The sequence below is a fragment of the Leucoraja erinacea genome, chromosome 17 (assembly GCF_028641065.1).
Source record: "Leucoraja erinacea ecotype New England chromosome 17, Leri_hhj_1, whole genome shotgun sequence".
Taxonomy (NCBI): domain Eukaryota; kingdom Metazoa; phylum Chordata; class Chondrichthyes; order Rajiformes; family Rajidae; genus Leucoraja; species Leucoraja erinaceus.
In genome coordinates, this window is record NC_073393.1 from 9988832 (window position 1) to 10010370 (window position 21539).

The following is a 21539-nucleotide window of genomic DNA, read 5'->3' on the forward strand; positions in this document are numbered from 1 at the left end:
TTGATGTTTTTTAGAATCTCCAATATTGATTTTTATCTGAGAGAATGAGACACCATAACGTTAATAAATGTTCAGCGGCAGGACAATTGTTCATCAGTATTTATTATATACGCTTTAATCTGCCATCCATAATGTTCCTCGCCACTTTTGTACAGAATAAATGAGCAAATTCATGAGATTTCAGTGTTGCGTATTAGGGAGGACTGTAACATCACATCATGTGGAGGAATGGCATTTGTCTGACAACTTCCAAATTGACAACTACACATGTGCATATTTCAGAAGTTGCTGTCCAAGCAGGAGTTATTCCAGCATTATTATTGCGGTGGAATTCATAAAAAATAACCTACTCCAGCTAAGAAGATTGTATTTTCATCAAATAACTATTTTTTTTAAAGAATGTTAATACAAAATACTGTTGTCCTTTCTAAAATTATAGAGTCTAATCAAAGGAAGTAAAAGATGATTTTGGAGTCTGAGGTAATCGGATAATTGATAATAGAACCAGAAGGAATATGAGGAGAATTTATTTCATACAATTAGCTGTTGTGATCTGTAATGCATTCAGAGAGTAAGCAATCGTAACTGAAGATGTTGTCTCGACCTGAAACGTCACCCATTCCTTCTCTCCAGAGATGCTGCCTGTCCCACTGAGTTACTCCAGCTTTTTGTATCTAAGCAATAGTAACCCTCTAGTACACAACTAAATGAGCCAATAGATGCCAAATCAATGTCTACACCCTCAGGTTGATGTAAAAGGATACAAGGTACTATTTTAAACAAGAATTGGAGTTATCTTTGGTGTATCAGCCAAAATGTTTACATCAATCAACTGCACAAAAATAGATGATCTGATCCTTATTATATCGTTCTGCGTGAGAGTTTGTGTTGTGCAATACATTGCTGCATATCTTAAATAACCAGAGTAATTACACTTCTTTGGCTGTAAAATGTTTCAGAATATTCTGAAACTCAGTGTTACATAAATGTGAGAATGTTTTTCTCTTTCAGAAAGAAATTGGGTCTGGTCTTGAAAACGAAATAATCAGAACCTTTTAGATAAAGTATAGTAGAATGGACCCAATCTGAAAGAGCTGTTACAGACACAATGGGCAAAATAAATTTCTCCTGTGCTATAGCTTTCTGTGAACCCACATACAATTCCCTCTGTCAACTGGCTTCTTGTTAAATCCGTCCCTTTATGTTGATTGTAGCCATTCATCTTGTTCTGAGCAGAGCAATAACTTAACATTTCAAGTGCCTATACATTCCTGTTTTAAAACTCCAACTGCTGTATTTTGCTGGACTTTTCCAATGTTGGATTGAAAGCCATATCATGTGCAGAACTGAGACTAAATTATTTATAATTAAGAAAATTCCTGTGGTAGTATCGTAGAGAACTGCAGTGTTTACTTACAGATAATATTCTCACCTTGGTAAAAAGAGAAGTCATCCTTTCAGATGTATTGTAATACACAGAAATCGTATGTATCATTCTAATGGCATTCAGAAGTCCAGGAAGGGCATCTAGCATTTCAATCTGGGGAAAGGAGGAAACAGCACATAATATCCGAATTAATTATCAGTTTTTCACTTGTGATCTTAAATGTTGCTTTCAGAACACCATTATCACAGTTTTTTTAAAAAGAAACACCTACAGGATCACTGTTGTAAAGAGGGTCGCAAAATCGCTCCAGCGTGTAAAGATATTTCACGTTATCTTTAGCTTCATTAAATACATTTGTAATCCGTTTATCCAATTCCTTCCATATCTGCAACAAGAAATTAAAATGTTTTCCACAACACCTCATCCACATGTTGTGTGAAAAGCACAATTCAAGTCAAGGAACAAACCCAGACGTGTTGTATGCAATAAAAGTTAAATATATATCTATGAACGACACCATGTGCGTACATTTTTAAAACGCCACAACAAAGAAGGGTCTGATTAATATTGGGAAAGTCCCCAGTGCCAACTTAGCTTCTGCTTAGCCACTAATACTCTGGAGAAATTGAGGTTTCCACTAATAGTCGTTGCATGATTTTGGAAAAATCATTAGTTGCCATTGTTAATTTGTCAGGCAACCTGAATGACAATAATAGGTTTAACTGTTACTCAGAAAGAATATCCAAATGACTGACATAACAAGTTATTTCATGGTCAGAAAATTAAAATAACAAAGTAAGATAGTGGTTATGAGGGGCACAGATAGAGTAGACAGGCAAAACCTTTTCCCCAGGATAGAACATTCAAATACTAGGGGGCGTAGATTTAAGGTGGGTTGGGCAAAATTTAAAGGAGACATGCTGGGCAAGTTGCTTTTACACAGAGGATGGTGAGTACCTGGAATACTCTGCCAATGGAGGCAGCTGGGGCAGATATGATAATGGCATTTCAGAGACTTTTGGATTGGCATATGGATATGTAAGACTTCTTCTTTGCATTGTTCGGCATAGATATAGACAATAGACAATAGACAAAAGGTGCAGGAGTAGGCTATTCGGCCCTTTGAGCCAGCACCGCCATTCAATGTGATCATGGCTGATCATCCCCAATCAGTACCCCGTTCCTGTCTTCTCCCCATATCCCCTGACTACACTGTCTTTAAGAGCCCTATCTAGCTCTCTCTTGAAAGTATCCCGAGAACTGGCCTCCACCGCTCTCAGGCAGAGAATTCCACAGACTTACAACTCTCTGTGAGAAAAAGTGTTTCCTCGTCTCTGTTCTAAATGGCTGATCCCTTATTCTTAAACTGTGGCCCCCTAGTTCTGGACTCCCCCAACATCAGGAACATGTTTCCTGCCTCTAGCGTGTCCAAGCCCTTAATGATCTTATATGTTTCAATAAGATCCCCCTCATCCTTCTAAACTCCAGAGTATACAAGCCCAGCCGCTCCATTCTCTCACCATATGACAGTCCCACCATCCCGGGAATTAACCTTGCACTCCCTCAATAGCAAGAATGTCCTTCCTCAAATTAGGGGACCAAAACTGCACACAATACTCCAGGTGTGGTCTCACTGGGGCCCTATACAACTGCAGAAGACCTCTTTGCTCATAATGTGTTGTACTGTTCTATTAGTTAAGATTTCCAAACCTTCCAATTTTTCATCCTAACATTGGCACATGAACAGAAATGTAGGAGGAACAGCATAAGCAATCCCCATCTTGTATTGAAGTAAAAATTAAAATCAATGTATCCTTCTTATAGATCAATTCTATAAATCAATAGTGCCTTTCCTAGAAATTCTTGGCAACAAACTTCATACCAACCTCTAAGTGCAAACCATTATTTCAAGGTTATAATGAAAATTGAATCATTAATTGAGGAGTGCATGGAGGAAACTCATCAGGGAATTCATATACGTTTAATTAGTTGGATAGTTGTTAAGGAAAGCTTTTAAAAATAACCATATTTCTTCAGACCTTCAACAGCTTTGATTTAGCAGCTGCGATGAAGCCAAGTACGATTTTAACATCTGCTCGCTGGATCTCCTGAGTCAAGCAATTGTATCTGGCCAGGCATTGCTTCCAGTGTTCCAACTCTGCCCGTGGTCCAACATCATCTGCCTCCTTCCGCACCTGCTCACTTTCAGTCAGCACCTAAAAGATTGAAGTATAAAGGAATCTTGGTACTTTCACACTGGTCACAGAGAAGAGCATTTCAATATTTACCACAGATTGGCTCGCAGCAGACATGGTTGACTAGGTAGACACAAAGAATTGCAGGTGCTGGTTTACAAAAAAAAGACAAAGTGCTGGAGTAACTCAGCGAGTCAGGCAACATCTCTGCAGAGCATTGGATGGGCAATGTTTCAGATCTATCCGCGACCCTATAGGTGACCTTTCTTCAGACTGATTGCAGTAGGGAGTGTAGGGATATGGAAGAGAGGTGGGGTGTGACAAAATCTGGCAAATGAGTGGTGGAGGAGGGTTTTTGATTGGCGGATAGACTTGGTTTATACTCTCTAGAATTTAGGAGATTGAGAGGGGATCTTATAGAAACTTACAAAATTCTTAAGGGGTTGGACAGGCTAGATGCAGGAAGATTGTTCCCAATGTTAGGGAAGTCCAGGACAAGGGGTCACAGCTTAAGGATAAGGGGGAAATCCTTTAAAACCGAGATGAGAAGAACTTTTTTCACACAGAGAGTGGTGAATCTCTGGAACTCTCTGCCACAGAGGGTAGTTGAGGCCAGTTAGTTGGCTATATTTAAGAGGGAGTTAGATGTGGCCCTTGTGGCTAAGGGGATCAGGGGGTATGGAGAGAAGGCAGGTACGGGATACTGAGTTGGATGATCAGCCATGATCATATTGAATGGCGGTGCAGGCTCGAAGGGCCGAATGACCTACTCCTGCACCTAATTTCTATGTTTCTATACTTGGGTAGCTTACCACCCAATGATTTGAATGAGTGTTTCCCTGAACACCTTCGCTCAGTTTGCATGGACCTACCTGATCTCCCGGTTTAATTCTCCTTCCCTTTACCACACTGACCTTTCTGTCCTAGGTCTCCTCCATTGTCAGAGTGAGGCTAAACGCAAATTGGAGGAACAGCATCCTATGTTTCGCTTGGGCAGCTTACAACCCCAGCATTCGCCCTCTCTCCATCCCTCCCCAAACCAAGTTGCACCAGCTTCATGTTTTCACCAAACTGTTTCCTTTATCATCGTTACTTTTTCCCATGTCTTTCATCCATTGTTCTTTATCTCTCTACATCAAGTCCATATCTCTCATTTTCCCTTTCCCCTAACTAGTCTGAAGAAGGGTCTCGACCCAAAACGTCACCCATTCGTTCTATCCAGATGCTGCCTGTCCCGCTGAGTCACTCCAGCTTTTTGTGTCTATCTTGAATTTGATAGGCATATGGATAAGTAGGGAATGGAGGGATTATATGCAGGCAGTTAAAAGTTTGCCTGACATTATGTTCAGCATCTCCCCAAAGCACACTAATACCCAAACAAATTGCCCTATTATTTTGAGCAACTGCGTTTTAGATACAATTCAATTATCTAACACATAAAGGAGCAGATGTTAAAAGAGGAATTTAATTCCATCTGGCTACCAAAATCCTAGAGGACGCCATTTGTTTTTAATCTCAGGCTGAATTAATGCTGTAGTTGACCTGCATGAGAGAGACTCGCGCCTGATATGGATAGTGCCTTGTAAAGAAATATCAATCAGGGTCCTATTATTTGAATGCAATTGTTGGTGCCTAGTTTGTTGGTATTTGCAATGAATAGCCAGAGGGAAGTGGAGTGGGGAAAAGCAAAAAACTGCAGATGCTGGATATCTGAAATAAGAAAAGAAAATACTGAAAGTACTTAGCAGATCAGGGATTATATTTGGGTAGACAAAAGTGCTGGAGAAACTCAGCGGGTGCAGCAGCATCTATGGAGCAAAGGAAATAGACAACGTTTCGGCCCAAACCCTTCTTCAGACTGGGGGGGGGGGGGGGGGGGGGGGAAGAAAGGGGACAGAGGCACAATTAAAACTTTAGGTTTCAAGTTAATGACCTTTCATCAGAACATGGAAAAGCTGCATCTCCTGCAGTTGAATGGAAAGTTACAGAAGGGGAGTGGGGGTTGGTGGTGATGGAATAGCTAAACATGGAGTTATGGAGGGAACAATCCCTTTGCCATCCTCACAAAAGAAGCATGGTTAAGATATTTCTGGTGGCGGCATCTGGTTGAAGGTGGTGGTAATTATGGAGGACCATCTATTGATTGTGAAGACTATAGGGTGAAAGGCTCGGACGAGATACACCCTTTTCTTGTACAGGGCAGGAGAAAAGAGGATGAAAGCAGAGGTGGCCTGTGTGCTGCACAAACTTCCTGCCCAAAGTAAAATTCCCCCAAAAGTATCAAAATATTTTAAGACAAAATATGGAGTAATTTGATGATTTAGTACATTATTGTGATCTCCAGGTGATTCCAATTTAAAATATCTGAAATACAGCTGATGGCAAATAATTGTAAATTTTCACCCCTGCCAGTGTAAAAGAAGCTTAAATCTCCCCTAATGCATAATTTCTCATCCCTGACCTGTTCAATTTGCTTGATCCAAATTTTCAAACTTTTCTCAGCTTGCTTCAATGTTTCAGGTGAAGCCAGACCAAAATCTGATGGCCATTTCAAATTTCTCAGCTCTTCTGAAACACATTGTTCCAATCGAACCTAAAATATGGAAAAGAAAATCTCTTTCAGTTACCTGCGAATTTAGCAGTAATTCAGTAAAAAACAATGCCTAATAGAAGTAATGCAGCATATTCAAGTGAGAAAGAAATATTTACTATGTCGGCAAGAATGAGTAATCGTAGTAATTAACTAAGTGAGAAGTTCTATGATTAATGGTAACACAGGGATGAATTTATTTAGCATAAATCTGAACTACGTTTTGCGAAAGCTCGTTGTCCAGTGTTCCCTTTCAAATGTGTATCCACTTTTCTCTTGATACAGGCAACGATTGTACCTTAACCTCCTCCAGCAAACCACTCCATGAAAAATCAAACTTCTGTGTTAGAATTTAGTGCTGAACTTGCACTCTCCTCCCTTCACAGACTCCTCCCTTTATCCTGACACAGGTTTCTTCCTGACCTTTACTTTAAACTTTAGAGATACAGTGTAGAAACAGGCCCTTTGGCCCACCCAGACCACGCTGACCAACGATACTTGGGTACTAGGACGTGGCGTCGAAGGACGAGAAGCTCTTCATTTCCTGATATCTACTTACGATTGAAATTGCCCATGCATACTTGTCAGAATAACAAATCGGATTGCGGTATTATTTGCTCCTCTAATATTGCAGCGGTGAAAAGGAATTAAAGTCAACTCACCTCCTTGGCGAGATTGTCATGTGCTGCAGAGAGGGCACTGACAAACCCATCCAGAGAATTGAGAAATCCCTGTCTAACCGCCTTAAACTCAGGCTTGCTCAGCAGTCCCCATCCTTGGTTCATATTCTTCAGCACAGGTATAAAAGCATCTCTTAACAGATGTTCAACAGATTTCAAGAGCCCAAGGCCTTCAGCATCCAAAACATTGAAACTTATTTCCTAAAAATATGAAGAATACGGAAGTAAAAAACATGATTTTTTGCTATTGCACATAATTCTTTGCCTCTTGCATACAAACATACAAATTAAGAATATAAATCCACTGCTTTCCCCTGCAATCCTATTCCACTCTACAATAAGATCATGCCTCATTTGATCATTAGCTTCAACTTTGCATTGCCATCTACCCCCAATCACCTCTCACCCTTTGAATCAAGAATCTATCTATCCTTGCCTTAAAAATACTTAAAGGCTCAGTGTCTAATATTGTTTGAGGATGATTCACAACGCTCTGAGTAAAAAGAAAAATCACCTAATCTCTGTCTTAAATGATTGACTGCTTGTTATTTTTAAAAGGACATACATGAAGGAATTTCTTTAGCCAGAGGGTGGTGAATTTGTGGAATTCATTGCCACAGAGGCCAAGGCAGTGGGTATATTTGAAATGAAGGTTGACAGGTTCTTGATTAGTAAGGGCATCAACGGTTATGGGGAGAAGGCAGGAGAATGGAATTGAGAGGGAAAAATAGATCTGTCATGATCAAAAGGCAGAGTAGCTCGATGGGCCAAAATGGCCTAATTCTGCTCAAGTGTCTTATGTCTTAAACAGTGATACCTGTTGTATAATGTCCCACAACAGGAAACATCATCTCCATGTCCACTTTGTTAAGACCCTTCAAGATCTTGAACTCAAATAAATTACTTGCAGTTAAGTATCGATATGGCATGAAAAGAGAATAACACAGAGAAAAAAAACACTTCGCAGCTCAGGCAGCATCTGTCATGACAATGAGATCTTCGACTTGAAACATACTCAGTAAATCCTGCACTTTTTTTGCCTTGGTTTGAGACATTGAGTGAGAATAGGAGAGAAGTGTTTGCCTATTTGTTACCACTGCAAATGTAAGATATAAATACCTTTACAAAGGAGATGAAGATACGCTAAGAGAATGGTTCTGAACGTCAGTATGTGCTCTACAGCTGGAAAAATGGGACAAGTAAAGTGAAATACAAATGAAAAATGGAGTGAGAGAAAGTATAAGATAATAAAGAAAGTGCAAAAATCCAACAAGATACATGAATAGAGAGACAAAATTACAATGACGTCAGGTGATCAGGTTGTATTCTAAAATTATCAAAATAGACAAACCTGAAACAACTTACAGTGGCATCGCAGATAACTGGATCCTTGTGTCTTACTTGTTATGATTTGGGAATACCAAAGTTTAAATTATTTTTTATCAGTCTTAAAAGTAGTTGAACCCACAGGGAAATTCATTGGTGCTGCTCTGACACCACTGGCATGGTAGAGAAAACAGCATATGCTTGAACAGAGTTTCCACTGCTCTCCCAGTGTAAGAACAACATGAGCACAAGCAGGACTGAGGATTTTCTGCTCTATCAGCATTTTCAAAACACATTTTAATATATTTATTAGATCATTTAAAATAAGTGGTGTTCAAGTGTGCAGAAGGTAATTTTATGTTAAATTAATGTGTTTGTTACAAATTATATTGATAGCAATTTCATTTTCAAAAAACAAATTTGATTCCAAAAGCAATATTACAGACAAATATACAAGTTAAAAGAAGATATTGCCTTTGATATTTATCTATCGTTTTAAATTACTTGGACACATTTTCAGTGTTAATAAACTCAAAATAATAATTCCAGGTGTTGTGCCCACTATAGTCTGACCTTTAATTCTGACCTTCATTATTTTTTAACAGAAAATTGGACTCTGTGGAAGTACTATTTTAAATGTTCCAGAAATGTATTTTCAGTCATTTTAATGAAAACACAGCCCATTTGTGTCCATACATCACCATCAAACAAAATTCTGAATAATTAGAGTCATGGTATCTGTCTAAACTTTACTTTTAGACTTTAGAGATACAACACGGACACAGGCCCCGTGGCCCAACGAGACCACGCTGACCACTAAACTATGCATACTAGGGACAATATTTTTCACAACTTCCCAAAGCCAATTAACTTACAAATCTATTTGGATTGTGGGTGGAAACTGGAGCACCCAGAGAAAACCCACAAGGTCATGGGGAGAAGGTCCAGACAGCATCCGTTGTCAGGCTTGAACCTGGGTCTCTGGTGCTCTAAAGCAGCAATTCTACCGCTGCGCCACCCTGCCGCCCTTTAAAGAGAAGATCAATTTAATTTAGTCATATTGCAACTGACTAGGAATGGCAGCCTTTGGTCATCTGTAACAGGAAGAAGCTCCAAAAAAGCTGAGCTAAGTAAGTATGGGATGGAACTCTTCAGTGACTGAAATCACACCTGGTTCAAGGTAGAAGATTGAGGCTTGCGCTTGTCAGTTGGCTCAGTCCAAGAATATTGCAGCAAGGATTCCCTTAGCCAGTTGCTAGCCCCACCCAGCTTCAGCAATGAATCATCATCACATTAGAAAGGCTGTTCACTGGCAAATGGGCAAAGTTCAGAAATTACCGCAATCCGCACACCAAAGCAGCTAGACCTTGGCAACAATGAACTTACAGGTGGATGGTAACATTGGCACCACCTCCAACAAGAGGAAATCTAAGCATCTCCCAATGCCATTTAATGATAGGATCATCACCCACATCATTGATATCCTGGGGTCATGAATGATCAAGAATTCATACAAAACCCACGTAGTTAGTAAAACAAATTAAGAGTTAAATATATTTGGAACAAGTGCCTTGTCCCTTAACCCTGCCAGACTTTTCTTCTGCTTAAAAAATACAAACTAGAGTTGCCCACTGGGTTGGGAGGATGTAGCTCTGTCAACACTCAGAAAACATGACCCCAAACAAGCCCAAGAAATTCTCTTTATCAACATTTCCTATATCAGCATTTCACTTATTTGCCTAAGCATCCACCATCTCCATAATGGGCACACCAGCATGCACTGTGTTAATTTCTCAACACTTATTATCTAAAAGGCTAAAGGATGCATTTAGATAGGTACAGTATCATCCCACAGATTCATCCAAATCACTGAATATCCTAATATATCATGTTGCTGAATCAAACATGTGGTAATAACTGCATGTTTGGAAATATTTTAAGCAACTTGCCCTGTGTATGTTTTCATATGTGATGGCTCTGCTGTCATTCCCTCGAAGGAAAGCAATACAAATTCCAGTCAAACCAGCATGTTTCCCATCGGTAAGAAACAGCTTCTTCATTTTGCAACTTGTAAATCCTGCATTGGGTCCACTTGGTTCAAGAGCAACTATATAATGATATAAAATAATATTGTAAACTCAATATGTCACAAATCTTCATTAAAATTTGTTTGCTATTCATAATCATCATGGCTGATCATTCAAAATCAGAACCCCGTTCTTACTTTCTCCCCATATCCCCTGATGCCGTTAGCCCTAAGAGCTCTATCTAACTCTCTCTTGAATACATCAGTTTGTGAGTTTGTGCAAGTGTTTGCACATGTAAATAAAGTACAACCTGGTTCTGGATGATCAACTTCTTGGTAGAAGAACAGGAGGCTTTGCCTGCCATCAACAATGAAAAAATTATCAATCTGTTCCAGCTGAAAAAGATGAACATTTATTTTGTAATCAGTATTGTTATTTTTTCACTAAATGATGTTCCCTGTTTTCTCTTTTCTGTTGCATCTAATCTCTGTAAATACACATTAATCTGCATTTAGTCACAATCCCTATCCTAACTTCCCCATCCCCTACTAAAACTATATTATTAAAATTTGTGCACCCAAATATTAGCAACTGTTTGTTCTTGTACTTCGGTCGGGCGGCACAGTTGCACAGCGGTAGAGTTGCTGCCTTACAGCTCCAGACCAGAGTTTGATCCTGACTATACAGTAGGTTCTGTCTGTATGGTGTTTGTACGTTCTCTAAGTAACTGCATGGGTTTTCTCCGGGTGCTCCGATTTCCTCGCACACTCCAAAGACGTACGGGCTTGTAGGTTATTTGGCTTTGATAAAAATTGTTAATTGTTGCATGTGTGTAGGATGGTGCTCGAAGATTGGGAGATCACTTGTGGATTCATACCTACCAGTGACAATGGCCAGACAAATGTAAACTAATTTAAGTAAAAAAAAAGGGAATAGAAGAGAATACTCAGAGTGCTGGAATAGCTCAATGGGTCAAGCAGAATCTCAGAACATGGATAGGTGACGAGGAAAGGATACAGAGAAGGTTTACCAAAATGATGTCTGCATTAATGGGTATTGGCTACAGGATGAGGTTGGATAGATTTGGATTGTTTTCTCTAGAACGCCGGATGTCGCAGAAAGACCTGATAGAAGCATGATGATCTGGATGAGGGAATTGAAGGCAATATCTCCAAGTTTGCGGATGACACTAAGCTGGGGGGCAGTGTTAGCTGTGAGGAGGATGCTAGGAGACTGCAGGGTGACTTGGATAGGCTGGGTGAGTGGGCAAATGTTTGGCAGATGCAGTATAATGTGGATAAATGTGAGGTTATCCATTTTGGTGGCAAAACAGGAAAGCAGACTATTATCTAAATGGTGGCCGATTGGGAAAGGGGGAGATGCAGCGAGACCTGGGTGTCATGGTACACCAGTCATTGAAGGTAGGCATGCAGGTGCAGCAGGCAGTAAAGAAAGCGAATGGTATGTTAGCTTTCATTGCAAAAGGATTTGAGTATAGGAGCAGAGAGGTTCTACTGCAGTTGTACAGGGTCTTGGTGAGACCACACCTGGAGTATTGCGTACAGGTTTGGTCTCCAAATCTGAGGAAGGACATTATTGACATAGAGGGAGTGCAGAGACGGTTCACCAGAATGATTCCTGGGATGTCAGGACTGAATTATGAAGAAAGACTGGATAGACTTGGTTTATACTCTCTAGAATTTAGAAGATTGAGAGGGGATCTTATAGAAACTTACAAAATTCTTAAGGGGTGGACAGGCTAGATGCAGGAAGATTGTTCCCGATGTTGGGGAAGTCCAGGACAAGGGGTCACAGCTTAAGGATAAGGGGGAAATCCTTTAAAACCGAGATGAGAAGAACTTTTTTCACGCAGAGAGTGGTGAATCTCTGGAACTCTCTGCCACAGAGGGTAGTTGAGGCCAGTTCATTGGCTATATTTAAGAGGGAGTTAAATGTGGCCCTTGTGGCTAAGGGGATCAGGGGGTATGGAGAGAAGGCAGGTACGGGATACTGAGTTGGATGATCAGCCATGATCATATTGAATGGCGGTGCAGGCTCGAAGGGCCAAATGGCCTACTCCTGCACCTAATTTCTATGTTTCTATGTTTCTATAAAATTCTGATAGGCATCGATAACGTAGACAAACAGAATAGTTTCCCCAAGATGGTAAAAAATCAATCACTAGATGGCATAGCTTTAATGCATGTTACATAGTTATGAGAACGAAATCTATTTAAATAATAATATGTACAGAATAAAAGAGTAGTACTTACTTGAGATCCTTCCAGTATAGTATCTTCAATGTCAGACTTCTCCAAAGGGACACAGGTTGCCACCATATCGAAAATATATTCATGTCTGGGGTCAAACTGCAGCCGCTTAGCTTCATGTTCCTCTCTTAGTTTGTGCTGCAATAGAACAAAACAATATGGATTTGTGATATTCTCCCTACAACGTGGCAGAACTTCCTATCTCGTATAACGGCTCTGATTAAAGCAAATGTAGCAGCTCAAGAAGTGGAATAGTTTCTCCATCGTGCAGCACTTGTACCAACAAGGCACTGTGGAGAAGGATGTTGGTTTAAATTATAGAACTTCTACATTAGGTAAACACAAGCAACAGGGAATTGCCTGCATGCTCTACTCCCAAACCAAATGTTTCTTCATCATCCTCAAAGAATAATTTCACAGCACTTGTTATGTATTTAACCAACAGCAATAAACCTGATTGCTCATGTAAACAATATACCACAAGACCAATTTAAACAGAATCAATATTTTTGATTCATTTCTAAAATGCTAATCACGAAACACAAGTTTTGATTTGACTTCAGTTGCAGGGGTAATTCGTATATCACTGTACCTTAATTGGTACATGTGACAATAAAAACCCTTTGAAACCTTTGTTTTCCCAGGAATGTGAGTGCTAAAAGATGTCATGCAGCATTTTGTGTTGAGAGTTTTTACTGACTGCACTGAGACCTGGTGTGGGTTCTATCACACCCTGTTGCTGCACACTGCCGTGCTGGAAATGAATGTTATTGCCTTTGTTACCATGGAGAGATTTCTGGGTTTGTGAGAGCTGTTCAGCCAAACCAAGAAAGGGGTTGACAGAACCATCCATCACATCCTATAGAAGGTGATGAGTTAGACTGTTGGATCAAGTCAGTCTATCAGCAATAGAGCTGGTACTACCAGTCCATAGCCTGACCCACACTCTATGTGTTTTTCAGGGTACTGACCTGAGCCCCACATCTCAGCGATAACTGGCCGTAGCCATACCCAATTAATATCATAGTCTAAACGTTTTAAACATTATTCTGTTCCAGCTTTACATTCCTTACAGTTGACTTTGTTTTCTGTCTTAACTGACCATTGCTTCTCAACCCCACGCCATGTTAATATGTTGCATTTACTTTAATAATCTTTACAAACCAGTTCTTTATGGCAATGATATTATACACTGGGGCATTTCAGAAACACTTTAAAATAACCATATGTTTGAAATATTTAACTATTTATTTAGGCTACATCTTACAATGATGTGTAGCAGAATCGAAACAAAATTACTGACAATAAATATGTTGTCAATTTATGAATACAATTAATGTAACCTACTTGATTTTAGACCAATTTAGCGGTGCAATGGCATTCCTTTAATTCTTTGTATTGGGCACGTTTCTAAATTTAATGACGTGTATTCAGCAGAAAAGCAAACCAATTTGATACATTTTATTCTCTGTTTCCAACCGATACTGGTAGCACCGTCTTAAACGCATTACAGCTGTATTAAGGGTGGACATCACGAGCCTCTATGTTTCAATTGACCTTTAATTATTTGCATTTTGCATTTGGTGTATTAAAAACAGGCATTTTAACCCAGAAATCTTAAGCTTTGTTTGTAATATACTGTAGTTAAAATTAACCAAAAACAAGTCACTTGGGAACGCTGAGGAGACATTCAATCTGACAATCCAATGTCGGAATCCAAAAGTAGACATCATTGGAGAAAGAGAAACTTCACTGGACAATAAACACTTTTAAGAACATTTTCAGCAATCTTGGAAATTAAGTAGCAAAATAACCATTATATACAATATGACAAAAGTCAGGGAGCAGTCAACCTGTCCAGCATGTTGCTGCCTGTAGATATCAATATATTCTCTAATTATCAACAATAACAACTTTATTATTTTCAGTGGCTAAAATCAGGAATTGAAAATACCATGCCTATCATCTAAAACCACCACACATTTTCCTCCAGAGATTAATATGTTAATAATCATTCTGAAACATTAAAGTACAGTACATATTTTATGTGTAGTCATGATGGATTCCAGTTTTATTTTACAAGATTTCTTCTGTACTTCCCCTGTTACTTGGTCTTCTTCCTTTGTATTTATTCCTTACTTTCTTAATTTTAACCTAATTTCATCTTTTAAACTGTACTTCCTCATATGTTTTTATTTCCTCTAAACTTTTACCCAGTTTTCCAAGTTCTCGGTTCGTCTCAACAATTTTCCCTACTGCTACCTGACCTCCCGTCTGTTCCTATTTTCCATTCATTGCCGATTATTTTGAAAACCATGGCTTCTTCAGATTTTATATGCTTATTCTATCACCATTGATCTATCAGCTTCAAACACTGCCTGACCTCACCTCTTCCTATTTTCCCATCATTGTCAATTTTGCCAGTTTTACCTGCTTCTCCTTTGTCTCCATCAGGCAGGCAACAAATGGAAGATGCACTGTTTCAGGGTGATACAATGCAGGACAGCTGGAGCACCACACAGAGCTGAGGTCACATTAGAGAACGGGTTCACTGCTAGGAGCACCACAAGTCTTTCCTATTTATTCATCCTCATTTCAAAATAATAATCAATCTTTTTTAATGCATATTATCATTAGGCTTACTGTTACATTTTCCTTCAAATGATTTATATTCGCCTGTAAAATTGTTCCCAGAAACCTTGCGTATTTATGTTTCCCACACTTGGTTGAGTCTTCCCTTCATTAAATTTTTGTGCTGGTTGACATTACAAAAGTAATCCAATACAATAAAAGCCAGTCCGGTGATGCATAGTAGTGCAGTCATCTGAGAAGCTGCCATTGAATTTGGACGGCAAGCAACCACCAAAGGTTTGTGGTGTTTGCACTTTAAATTCTCATTAAACAGAATTGTTTGGATTATCATGTATAGTTACAAGAGTGATGGATTATAAGCCTTTTAAGAAAAAACAGTTATATCAAAATTGGCTTTTATTTAATTGAAAACAACATGATTAACTCTTTACGACTGCATAATTAGCAGCAGAAAAACACATAATTTATTTATAGATCCATCAGAGATAAGGAAAGCTAGGTTCCTCCCATACCAAGAATTGTAATTCTGGAAGATGTTGCTTAGGGATTAGGGTACAGTTTTCTATATTAAAAAATTGTATCGATTTGACCAGCCAAAGTTAATCTTAAGAATGGTGTGCATGCTTTGTGCTGTTGCAAAGTAGAGACCTTTGGTCTGTCTTAGCCTTTGTCTTCGTGCAAATTATAACGTACAATTTAACACAGAATTCTCTCAAAGTTTTGAAATACCCCACATGCCTGGGAACTTTTTAATAACAACTTCACAACAGGCAGCTACAAACAATGGATTGCTTCAGTCCATCTTAACTAATTTATCCAGGTTTACATTTGTCTCTGTCGGACCAATTTTAAGCAAGAAAAATTAAAGACAACAGTAAGAACAGGGTTCATGGACAGTTGGGGCATGACGTGGGATAGGATATAAACAGCAGAATCTGGATATGATGGTTTGAGAGATTAGAAAGGAGATTGATAGAAGAGCATTCAAGCATACCTCCAGATTCAGGAACAGTTTCTTCACAACTGTTATCAGGCAACTAAATGCTCCTCTCTGTTAGAGTGCAGTTTTGACCTCCTGTAGGAGACCTGTAAACTATCTTTAAATTGATTTTATCAGACTTCAATGTCGTATCTTTGCACTAAATGTTATACCCTTTATCTGTGCACTGTGAACAGCTTAATTACTGTATATTGATGTACAGTCTTTTCTTTGACTGGATAGCACACAAACAAAATATTTTCACTGTACCTCGCTACATGTGATAATAATAAACCTCACTGATTATGGTCTGTGGATCTGGAAGTTAAGGATTCAGTTGTAGAGGGGAGTGCTGACTCCAAGTTCCACTAGTTTAGAGATGAGCTTGGTTGGGATGATGATATTGAAAGCAGAGCTATAGTCGATGAATTGGAGTCTGTCGTAGGTGTCCTTCTTGTCCAGGTTGAGTGTAGAGCCAAGGATAGAGCATCACCTCTGGACCTATAGTGGCGGTAGGATCAAGGTTGCTTGGTAGGCTAGAGTTAATATACACCATATCCGGTCTCTCGAAGCACTTCATGATGGTAAATCTTGCTTTTCTTCGGCATCAGGATGATAATTCTCGGAGCAGGTGGGTATCTCAGAACAGAGTAGGGACAGATTAAAGATGTCCGTGAACACTTCTACTAGTTGGTCCACACGGTTCCTAAGGACACAGTCAGGCACTCCATCTGGGCCAGTTGCTTTTTGAGGGTTCACCCTCGGAAAACCGATCTTACCTCTGCAATAATGACTGTGGGAACAGGCACACTCAAGTCAGTTAGGATGGATCTCATCAACCTATTGGCCTTCTACTCAAAGCGAGCAAAGAATGCATTAAGTTTATTAGGGAGGGATAAATCAACAAAGTTTATGAAATAATTCAAACCATTGTGTTCATCTCAGCCAAAAATACTCTCCAGACTAGTCCCACACCTCAGCTTAAGGTTAGTACTCCTAGAGAATTTGTAACATCAAATGTCCAGCTGGGTACAATTTGGAAATGTGAGGTTTCTATCTGCACCACTTAATTAGGCAGAGAATTCAAAATGTCACCATATTTTGGGAGAAAATATTTTTCTTTCATCTCCCATCATTTTTGCCTCTACCGCTTCTCAAAGCTTATTCCAAATGTGGATTATTCTGCCTATGAAAATATTTCTCCTGATCAATGCCTTAAATTCTCTTGTGATTACTGTTAACACAAACACTTTGTTCCATTTGATTTAAAATATCTCACCCGCTGGTATTTTTACAATATTTAAATTTTCATGTCCTTACGATGTCCCTGTGCATCTTACAGCCACCGAAGTACCTTGTACTGTAGATGTTCTTGTGATGCAGTGGATGTTACCAAATATTAATTTACAAATCTGGACAAACAATCCACAGATTTAAGTTCAATTGCCACGACGGCACCAGTAGATTTTAATAAATTGTTCTTTCTTTAAACCATGAGTGAGGACCAACACAATACTGGATTGCTGAAAAAGTCCATTTGGTAGCAATGTTACAAAATTTTGAGATTTAAACAATCAAGTCTGCAATGTATCCCATCAGATAAAGCATAACAATGTTTAATTTGACACCTAATTCACTTTCATATCTCAAGTATTTAAAACGTTATGGCCATTTTCATACTCGAAAATTAGCATCTTGTTCCCTATTGATTTTCTACGGACATAACAAAAAAGCTGTGATCGTGGACAGTCAAAAGCCCATAACTTTCTTAAAAATTAAGAGAACTGAATGAAATTTTCAGTTATCATAGGTTGAAGCATTCTGAAACAAATATAAATCAATCTTACTTGGATGACCTGAAATTAAAGCATATAATTAGTTAGTTACCCAATTGGAGCTAATTTCAAACTTCAATTACTAGATCTAAACATCTATCTATTTCTTAATAAATGATTAACATTTTTAAATAGCCTAAGTGTCCAAATAATATTCACAAATAATTCACAATAAAACATGATTTTTAAATCTCATTGACATTAATTTATAGGCCAAATGGAAGGAATTTAGTGTTCAATTGCTGTAAATTAAAGTCAATTTAAATCAGCTTTCTAGTGGGTTCCTGTGAACGCACTGGTTTAGAACGTTCACATTGCGGTAGATTTGTGCCCTAAAATGCCCAGAAAAATACTGCGGGATATAATGGGCCCAAAATGAGCTACTCGCTACATTAAACTTTGTATAAAGGGATCTTAAGAAGCCCTTTTTAATGAAAAAATAAACAGCCTACCTTCTGTTGGCCCCTGTATGAGACCCTGCCGGTTGCCGGTGGTCACGGGTTTAGAGGTTAATTTTTAAACTACTACAACAATTATATAAAGCCTTTAAAACTAATAATAGCTAAAGCGACGGAATATTCAAGCGATTTTCCGTTAATAATTAACTAGGCTGAACATCCTCGATTGGAACAGCCTAGGGAAAATCGCGTTTTAAACCCGCCCCCTCTAAACGGCGCCAAAATCGCACACACCCGCAGCGACAGATTTTCAGCGACGCTTCAGGTAGGCTTTGCAACATACCTACATTTGGGTCGCTTATGACCTTCATGGAAGACCATCTCACATCTTTATCCAATTTGGACTATATGTGACCCCAGACCCATCAAGTTGGGTCACTCCCAAATACTCTTTGAAGCACCTGAGAAATAACTGTCCACTGACTATACCAGTGATGCAGAATCCCTAAAAATGCATAAATACAAATAAAAGCTTTCAGAAAAATCAATTTCGCAATGGCATGAATCGGACTTGGACAGTCAAAGGCAGACAGCCAAAGTAAGGTCAACACAGGTTCTGAAGTAATATTTGTCTCCTCTATTAAGTGTTCTAGTTGTCTTATTCACCATAGATAATGTAAACATTAACACACATGATCAGAATGTAGAATGTTGGAGACAATGGAGACAACAAAGAATAGTTTAACATTCTGGAGTTATCATACTGCTGCTGTGATAATTCTATTAATTTTACCCATTCGAGAGACACTGGAGGAATTGCAGTTTCAGTTGGGCTAATTAATTCTGTCAAGTCTGCAATTATTTGAACTTGACAAAAAAACTTATTGGACAGGGACTCACTGATATAAAGACATTATACTTCAGGAAGACCAAAGTACTCCCCCGAGCACAGAATAGAGAGCCTCTTTTGTCGAGTCAAGTAAAATGGCCTGTTAATGGAGGTAAGAATAGCATGTTCATTATTTTGGACTACTTCACCTAAATTAATTTATTAAAATGTATCAATACAATCATAACTATTCCATACATATTGTGAAATCAAACATTTTAGTCATTTATATTGATCCTCATTTCACCAATTTTCAACTGAATATTTCCTCCAGTAAAATGGTACTTCAACGGCTGCAAAAAGCAAAGGTATATCAAAAGGGCATGATGCAGTATATGCAAGTCTTTACTTTTTTTGAAAGCCATTTTTCTCTACGCCCTTATCTTTTGTTTCTTATTGTAATCAATACATTGATTTCAGCCTTCTCTCTGTTCGACATCTGAGCTTCCAAAAACTCTAGGGGGGGGGGAGGGGGGAACTCCAAAGATTGGCAAGTAAATAATTTTTGCATCATTATGGGTCCCTTATCCTGAAATTATGCCCCTAGCTTTCAATTCTTTATTCACGGGAAAATACTCCATCAACATCTGCTCTTTCATTTCCTTTCAGAATGTTTCAAAGAAGTAACTTCTCATTCTGGTGGCCTATAATGAATACCTGTTTAACCAATTCATACAGCTCACTAGATAATTAACTACTGCTCTGCCCCCAACCCTGCCACCAACTCCAAAACCTCTCTGAGGCCTGAGAAACATTAAAGCACTGATGCTACGGCAGGTACCACCTGTCAAACAGCCAACAATGGCCTATTGTGTGCCCCATATTTCCTTGATTATCGTTGCTTTTTGCATATTCCATTCATTTCTCCTAAATTCCATCTTTATCTCATGTTCCTCTTTCTCCTGCCTCTCAGTCAGAAGAATGGTCTCAACCCGAAACGTCACCTATTCCTTTTCTGCAGAGATGCTGCGTGATGACCCACTGAATTACTTCAGCCTTTTGTGTCTGTCTTTAGTTTAAACCAGCATCTGCAGTTCCTCCCTACACTTTCACACGTTTGGAAATCAGAATGATATAACATTTTAATTTTGGTCTCACCTTTCTAATTATTTTCTGTATCTGCACGTCAACCTTTTACACTTTACATAGAAGGATATCCCGATTCTCTGAATAGCAGTTTCTCACTAGTTAATAGTATTCCGTTTCTCTTCCACTATAGGTCCACCACCAATTTTCCTGCAACTGGTGGTCTGGAACCACCTTTAATCTGGACAAAATTAGAGAGCGCACTTGAAATCCCTCCGGATGTCCATGAAATGGGGCGTCTAGGCCAGTTGAGGCGGCCAATCTCGACCTCATCGGGACTTCCATCCCGAATGATGGATCAAATTTCCCCCCCTGCCGGAGCCAGCAGATCCATTCCCACAGCCAACATCCGTCCCTCGGCGGCCAAGGCAGACAGTCCGGTACCATTCCACTCCTCTTGGAGGCCGTGATCATTGTTGGTCCGACAAAATGGATAATCCAGAATGGCTCTGGAACCAAGGGTGCTGGAATATCGGTGGTGGACCTGTATCAAAATGAACAACCTCACAATTCTACACCATACTCTACTTCACAGAAATTAATGAACACAATATCCTGCAGCATTAACACGCTCAGAAATACAGAATGTAGAAAGTTGGTTTATGCCATATTAACAAAATTTTTGACCTATGATCAGTTTTAGGGTATTGTAGGTTAATTGGCTTTGGTAAAATTGTAAATTGTCCTTAGAGTGTAGGATAGTGCAAATGTACAGGGTGATCGCTGGTCAGCGTGTACTTGGTGGGTTGATGGGTCTTTTTCTATGCCGCATCTCTCAACTAAACTAAAATCAAATATATGCACAGGTAAGAGAATCATGGTTCTCAAAAGTGCAAGCCTTTTCATTCTGCATTGAGAACCTTAGATACCTCACTGGTAATTTCCTGTCACACACACTCCTGGTGCCTACAAGAGGCAATGTTTGAGAGTGCACTTCTTCTGAGAAGTGTGTAGGCTTCACTGTCCTCCTGCAAGGACTATCCTATTCCACTCATAGCTTTTCAGTGCATGCACCTTCCTTGTCAAAGCTGGTTATATTGTGGTGTGATTCTTTGAGGACTACTTTCTGTGATCTATGCTTCTAGACATTTCCAATATTTCCATCAGCTTCAACATATCTTCAGATTCAGATTCAGATTCAACTTTAATTGTCATTGTCAGTGTACAGTACAGAGACAACGAAATGCAATATTCCTCCTTTCCTTAGAGACTACTCTCTCCCCAAGTCCTTGTTTCGCTCATCCCTTCCCACCGAGCCTGCCCCTTCTCCAGGCATTTCCCCTGC

At 39.2% G+C, this 21539-nt stretch overlaps 1 protein-coding gene across 1 annotated transcript in view; it reads right to left on the bottom strand.

The window, feature by feature from the left end:
* Window positions 1–13328, bottom strand: part of LOC129705497 (dynein axonemal heavy chain 5-like) — a 128142-nt gene extending 114814 nt beyond the window's left edge. Inside the window, exons 1-7 of the mRNA XM_055649085.1 lie at window positions 13176–13328; window positions 12479–12613; window positions 6835–7053; window positions 6044–6175; window positions 3427–3603; window positions 1659–1772; window positions 1433–1540 (exon numbers count right to left, since the gene is read on the bottom strand). Coding sequence (XP_055505060.1) covers window positions 1433–1540; window positions 1659–1772; window positions 3427–3603; window positions 6044–6175; window positions 6835–7053; window positions 12479–12613; window positions 13176–13328 — 1038 coding nt within the window. The remainder of the gene's footprint in view (window positions 1–1432; window positions 1541–1658; window positions 1773–3426; window positions 3604–6043; window positions 6176–6834; window positions 7054–12478; window positions 12614–13175) is intronic.
* Window positions 13329–21539: the final 8211 nt, after the last annotated feature.